The 7636-nt window shown below is 40.4% G+C and overlaps 1 protein-coding gene across 1 annotated transcript in view; it reads left to right on the top strand.

Moving 5' to 3' along the window:
* Positions 1–2201: 2201 nt before the first annotated feature.
* The window catches only part of MAML3 (mastermind like transcriptional coactivator 3), a 366068-nt gene continuing 360633 nt past the window's right edge, over positions 2202–7636 (top strand). Inside the window, exon 1 of the mRNA XM_084625362.1 lies at positions 2202–2315. Within this exon, the coding sequence (XP_084481488.1) occupies positions 2217–2315 (99 nt within the window). The 5' untranslated portion in view covers positions 2202–2216. The remainder of the gene's footprint in view (positions 2316–7636) is intronic.

Genomic DNA, 7636 nt, shown 5'->3' with positions numbered 1-7636 from the left:
TCCCACTCTGGGGATGGGTTTTTGACTGCAATGCTTTTCAACTGAACAGCTTCTTCGGGCAGCGATATTTCTCCTAGAGACATGGTTCCCCCTTGACATGTAGCATCTTATGTACAATAGCTACCTATCCATCCTATGGGTTAAACCGCCTGGCCTGAATACATATCACTAGACACAAAACAAGGCAAACTTTTACAAAGACAAAAACGGAGAAGTGTAATTAAAACAGTTACACAATTTAACACATACATAGGTTCAGAATGTTGTTATTACAGATTTAAACACAAAATACACTTATTTAGGTTATAAAGCTGTTGTACACAAAGCTTACTGTGTGTATTTGATCTGTGCTATGGGGCTGACTGAATTTAATATGCTTTGTCATTGACTTCCGTGGGAGCAGGAGCCAGCTCTGTGTGTAGTTATGAAGAAGAGTTCTGGGTAGCTCGAAAGCTTGTCTCTTTCACCAGAAATTGGTCCAATAAAAGGTATTACCTCACCCACCTGTGTGACTTTACAATAGTTTTATTTGTTTAGGCCCCCATGTTCCCAGATGGCTGGGGAGTGCTCAGTACAATCCTGTCGTTCACAAACTTTCTTTTCTCACTTTTCTTACAGTAAACTATTTACATCTGAAAAATCTGTATCCTACAGCTGATGCTGCATTTACTATTTATGTTAAAACGCTTAATCCCACCTCCTTGAAATCTTCCTCTTTTTTGGGTCGTTGTTGTTATTGTAGGCCAAACTGGCACTGACAGCTATAATTAAGCTTTTTAATATTCATATAACACAATAATGTCCAGAGGCTCCAGTCAGGATTGAGACCTGTTTGTGCTAGGTGCTGTACAAACATACACAAAAACATGGTTCGTGCTTTAAACTGTGTACAATACAAGTAGAGTCTTCATTTGGACCCCAGGATGTTAAAAGGGTACATCTTCTTTCAGTTTTCTTCTCCTCATTTTGAAATGACAGTGCATTGTTGTGCAGGTACTCTTATGTAAGAAGTGGCTTAAAGAATTCCTAAACTGTCACCAAGTTTGGAATTAGACAAAAAGAAAATAGCAATGGAAATGATGCAAGAGATGATATAATGTATCCACACAGCAGATAAGTGTACAGTAAGAGCTAAGAGACTGATCCTGCAACCCTGACAAAAGTAGCCTAGTGGACTTCAGTGAGACTATTCACATAAAGGTTGCAGGGTCAGGACCTAAAGGTGGTCACCAAAAGCAAGTGAGAAGAGATAAATGACAAACGGGGATGCCTTTCTTCACTTTCTGTCTCACTCTCATTTCTTATCCCTTTCTTCTGACTTTTAGTTTTCCCATCTGTCCCCAATCTTCTATTGTATAGTATTTTTAAAATTATGCTTTTTACTGTGAATTTCATGTTCGTGAAGGAGGGGGACTGGTAGCCGACATGAACCAGGTATTCTGTTGGCAGGAACTGCTGTGTGGCTTCCCAATACAAAAGGGAGCCCCCGTTACTGCTCAGTAAAGGACAGACAACCCTTGGATCTCAGCTGCACCTCCAAATTCATTGCACCAGTTGAAGCAGTGCTTTTAAAAAATGCTGCTGGCATAAGAAAGTTCTAGGGCATGTTTGAGACTCAAAGCTGCCTGCTACACCTGATTGAGCAGTAATAGGGACACATCTTGTGGGAATGGCATACGCTCTACAGATGTAGGAGGAGGGTTCAGAACGGATCCTGGTAGCTTCATTGCTGTTTCAATGAGGTTCCTTTGGTATGATGCCCACTTACTGGGGGCTTGTCTACACTACTGCTTAAGTCGATGTAACTTATGTCGCTCGGGGGTGTGAAAAAGCCAGACCCCTGAGCAATGTAAGTTACAGCAACTTAAAGCAGTGTTTACACTGTGCTAGATGCTTTCCTGCCAACATAGCTTCTGCCTCTCATTGAGGTGTTCTCCTGTTGACATAGTGTGTCTTCACCTGATGCACTACATTATGTTGCATGGTAGTGAAGACAAACCCTCAGTCTAAGGTGGATCCTCCCATGTATTCTAAGATTTGGCTCTCGTTATATTAGGGATGTGCAAAGGTTCTGACATTCAAGTCTGAATTTGTATTTGTGATCCTGACATTCAGGTTTATTGATGATCATTTTTCTACCTGACTAAAACTCTACTTTATTTCCTAATTCATATTCTTCCCTTCTTCTTAGCAGAATTTGCCAGTCATGACAAATTATGAGATGGTTTTGTGGAGACCAAAATAAGACCATTGAATACATTTTCACTCATGGCCTGACACAGGATTTGAACCCAGTGCTCCAGAAGTTCTTAAAGGTTAGTGATTTTTAGATCATTTAAAAATGATTACATAGAATATCAGGGTTGGAAGGGACCTCAGGAGGTCCTCTAGTCCAACCCCCTACTTAAAGCAGGGCCAATCCCCAATTTTTGCCCCAGATCCCTAAATGGCCCCCTCAAGGATTGAACTCACAACCCTGGGGTTTAGCAGGCAAATGCTCAAACCACTGAGCTATCTCTCCCCCCAATACAAGGGGGGACACAGTTGCTCTCAGACTATCCTCATCCTGTTCTTTGTTGAATTTGCCTTGCAGAGGCAGTGCTTTCTGTCACTGATTAAGAGGAGACATTGCTTTCAGTTATGCTGATTCAGCAGCACTAAGAATCAGTAAATTAGCAATGACTGTAAGAGAATTTTAACTATTGGTACAGTACCAAACTTGTGTTGTTACTAAATACATGGAGATGAAATTCCATTATGTTACTCAACCAGGTGGTTCAGTACAGATGGCAGTTTTCTTTCTGGCTCATAAAACCAGAAATGGGGAGTCTGTGCACCCAGATTTTGGCTTCTCAGTGCTACTGCTACAAAGTGATAACCAAAAGGGATGTGTAAACAAATCTCTACAACTAATACACATTCTAATGGTCTGTTCATTTAGTAGCAGAACTGTGTATAGATTCCAGAGAAATAACTGACAGTTAAATGTTTTTCATTTGGGAATAATACTCTCTGTCCTTCTGAGGTCTCACCTTGTCTTTCCCATACATGCACAGCATTAGATGCCTTTATATACCTGTGCTAACTAGTGATAGACTAACACCTTTTCATGGATCACATGATGCCCTTCTACGCTAAAAGGTACTCAAAGCCCAAGTGTCAGCTGAAAGTTGTGACAAACACTTAGTGCAGGAGTTAAGGCCTCGCATGCCTTCGTATACAGAGGGAAATTTTGGTTGCATCTGGCAGTGGTATGGCTAAAGGAGCAACATAACTTGGACCAAAACAGTCAAGATGAACACACAGTGAACACACACTAATTTATAGATATCCAGGCTCCCTAAGAAATGCATCAGGGAGTTTCAGACTAAGTACAAAAGCATTACGAGAAAAAGTTATGTCTGTCTACCATACCATAATACTGAAAGCATGAATAAGTGCAACTCACTGCTAACACCACAGCTTAAACGATTCAGCAGAAAAATTTCAATGCATTCCTCTCTATGAGAGTGAAGTTTGGAACCCAAGTTTAACAGATAATTATGTCAATTGGGACATGAACCTAGTTAAAGGAAACTCTATAACTACAGACTTGCAAACAAAATCTGGGTTCAGCATGAATGGCTACAGAGCAGAACTATGATAATGCCACCCGCTCAGCCAATTTAAAGACAAGAACATCCAACTTTTGGTGCCATTTCAACCAAAAGAACAAAGTGCTCGAGGATAAAATACCAAACCCAAATGAAAACACAGTGCACTCCACATCGCTCATAGATCACAACAGCATTAATTTGACTAGTGATGCGGATAACCCCACCCCAAACCAAACCATGCTTGAGAAACAAGCTAGTTTCTAAAATGCAAATATGCATATGCAAGCCGCTGTAGGGAAAAAAAGACAAATAATTAGATTTCTGTATCTCTACACGCAGACGTATCATACTAACAGAGCGATTCACCAAAATGAAATGTGCAAAAGTAAGGCAGAGTGCCACTAAATACAGAACAAATGGCATAATGCAGAGGTGGAAAAGAGGAGACAGAACGCATAGAGAAAATGAGAGAGGAATGACTGTGCATCAAATACAATGAAAAAGCTGAAATAAGATACCTGCTTTTGAAAAAACTAAACACACACCCATGTAAAGATACTACAGAAAAGTTGCAGATATTTAGCTATCTTGTTTTCCATGTTATGGAGAATTATTGTTACTATTGATAGGTCACATGTTTAAGCAATGATGGTGCTGCTGGTATTTTTCAGTCTATACTGCTACATTTCTCCAGGATATGTGCCATGCAAACCATGGGAACATATGGCCTCATGTTTGTATTGCATTATTCAATTAGGGTGCCCTACTGAGCTATGAAATACAAAACCAAGCTGTAGAAACTAAACAAATTAGCCGAAAATATCTAGTCCCATAAAAACATGCTATGTTACACTGTTACGACCCATAAGAACCCTCCCCCAGCACAACATAAATATTAATTATACATATATGAAAGAGGCAGGTGGAAAATAATGATCTATTTACTTCACTCATCAATATTTATTTGATTAAAAGTAGAATCATAGAATCATAGAATATCAGGGTTGGAAGGGACCCCAGAAGGTCATCTAGTCCAACCCCCTGCTCAAAGCAGGACCAATTCCCAATTAAATCATCCTAGCCAGGGCTTTGTCAAGCCTGACCTTAAAAACCTCTAAGGAAGGAGATTCTACCACCTCCCTAGGTAGCGCATTCCAGTGTTTCACCACCCTCTTAGTGAAAAAGTTTTTCCTAATATCCAATCTAAACCTCCCCCACTGCAACTTGAAACCATTACTCCTCGTTCTGTCATCTGCTACCATTGAGAACAGTCTAGAGCCATCCTCTTTGGAACCCCCTTTCAGGTAGTTGAAAGCAGCTATCAAATCCCCCCTCATTCTTCTCTTCTGCAGGCTAAACAATCCCAGCTCCCTCAGCCTCTCCTCATAACTCATGTGTTGCAGACCCCTAATCATTTTTGTTGCCCTTCGATGGACTCTCTCCAATTTGTCCACATCCTTCTTATAGTGTGGGGCCCAAAACTGGACACAGTACTCCAGATGAGGCCTCACCAATGTCGAATAGAGGGGAACGATCACGTCCCTCGATCTGCTCGCTATGCCCCTACTTATACATCCCAAAATGCCATTGGCCTTCTTGGCAACAAGTAAATGCTATTTTCTCCACAGGACCCCTGCTTCATTCACTGCACAAAATGGCCCTGCTCTGGGGATGAATCAAGGCTGTGTCATGAAGGAGGCTGTTGTCTGTAGAATCCCTGCTTTATATGTTGCAGAAGTTGGAAGGTGTGTAGTGACTGGGGCAGGGGACTGCAGGAAGAGAAAGGATAGTCTCATGGTTTAGGTAGTTGAATGCTGCCTTGGAGAATTGGATTCTATCCCTACCTCTGCCACGGAGTACCTATCTAGTCAAGTCATTTAAACAAAACTTTTCATGGGTGGTCACTTATTATGTATTCCTTTATTTTCTGGGTTCCTGACTAGAGACCCTGGGGTCTGATTTGCAAAAGTGCTGACCATTCACAACTGCAGCTGAAGTCAGTGGAAGCTGTTATTTGAACACAATTTGAAACTGTCCATTTCACAAAAGTGCTATATAATGCTAAGTATTCTCAAAAAATCAGGTCCTAGATGTCTCATAGTGGAAACTTTTTACCTTATTCTCTCTCTGCTTCAATTCCCCCATCTGATAAATGGGGTTAATAATATTCCTCACCTCACAGTGATGCTGTGAAAATAAAGTAATTAATGTTTGAGAAGTGCTCGGATACAGTAGTGATGGCTGCCACAGAAAAGCCCATGAAAAAAAAAATTTGGCACTCAGAGCAGGGTTTAAATAGTGCGCAGCATGAGACCACACATTGAAAGACAAGGAGAAAACAAAATATCAAATAGCTGCTCATTAAGTGAGCACTGTCCATTCTGTGAACTAAACAAGATAGGGGTCCTGTGGAAAAACCAGTATGTTATGATGTAATTAGAAAATGTATCATAATTAGACCTGGGCAAAATTTTTCAGACAAATAGTTTATTCTCTGAAAAAAATGCCATTTCAGTTGACCTGAAACTGTTAGCAAATGTGACACAAATTTGCTGAATAGTTAGACAACAATAACAAAATCAGGCTCGATTAGCAAGAGAGGTAAAGGTGGTGGTGGTTGCCCTTCCTATAAATTTTAGGCCAGTGGATGTGGGAGACCCAAGTTGTTCCCCCTGCTATGTGATGTGGAGAATGATTTTGAACTCGGGTCTCCCTCCTCCCCAGGTGAGTGCCCTAGCCACTGAGCTATGGATTATTCTAGGCTCTCTCTCTGTCTCTCTTCTTAAAATAATCAAGTATTTTATACAAAATGGAACAGTCATTGGGCCAGAGCAAGAGAGAGACTGACTCCATAACCCAGTGGCTAGGGCAATCACCTTGGAGGGGAGAGACCCATGTGCAAGTCTCTGCTCCAGTGAATATTTAATTGTTTATATAGAGTTGAACAGCTTCAACAGGAGAGATTGAGAGAACCGCCCCCACTCCCAAAGAATAGCCAATAGCCTGGTGGTTTGGCCGCTGAGCTGGGGGGAGCCCAAATTGAAATCCTCATCTACGTCAGTTACAGAGGGGAATTGAACCTGGGTCTCTCACATCTTGACTGAGTGCCCTAACCAGAGGGTTAAAAGTTATAAGGAGGGGCACAACCTCTTTCTCCTCTGAATTTAGCCCTTTAAAAATCCTCAGAAACAAAATGCTTCAGGTTGAATGAAACATTTTGTTTGACCGGAAACAGACATTTCTGATTTGCTGAAATCTTTCTGAATTTTCTGATTTAGTTTGACACGAACAGATTTTTTTTCTGATATTTCAGAACTGCCAGCAACTTGAAAAATCAGCTATAATTATAATGCATATGCACAAGGAGGCCAAATTAAGGTTGTGCAGACAAACTTAATTCTGGCATTTCTTAACTCTTGAGTACCTGATTTTGCAACCTTCACAAAGTTATTTTAATGTAGCTTTTTTGTATGTAATATATATCTCTATTGATTGATTTTTATCTATAACAGTTTCAACAAAACAGTGATATCCAGCCAATGTGCTGACTGAGAATAAGGGAAATATACCACTTACCTTTCCATAAGAATGAGCATATATATCTTCCAAAGAAATGGTCTTTACTTCCAGTTCCATATAATTTAAAAATAAAAAAAAGTCCTGTTTCAAAATTAAATTTGATTGCCTATGCCAAGAGTCACAGCACAATTACCAGTCCTTTATATGAAGGATGGAAAGTAGCTTTGAATAGGTTGTCAATATTCTGGCTTGGAAATTTCAAAATGGTCACATTCTCACTCTAAAACTATTGTAAATGGCTGACCTTTAGCATCAATTGCCATAAAGGGAAATGAAGTTAATCTTCCCTCCTGGCTTTTTTATTCACTAGACAGGCTGGAATTGTTTAAAGTCTGTTGTTGTTTAAACAAGAGTCTAACTAAACTGAAATGGGCAGAAGGTTTTATCCAGGAGACCTGAGGAGCAATGGGCTAAAATATAGGGAGGATGTATTGAGGACAACTAGGGCCTCCAAACTGAAG

Source organism: Lepidochelys olivacea, assembly GCF_965140295.1.
Source record: "Lepidochelys olivacea isolate rLepOli2 genome assembly, chromosome: 4".
Classification (NCBI taxonomy): Eukaryota; Metazoa; Chordata; order Testudines; family Cheloniidae; genus Lepidochelys; species Lepidochelys olivacea.
This window is presented reverse-complemented; position numbering and strand designations above follow the sequence as displayed.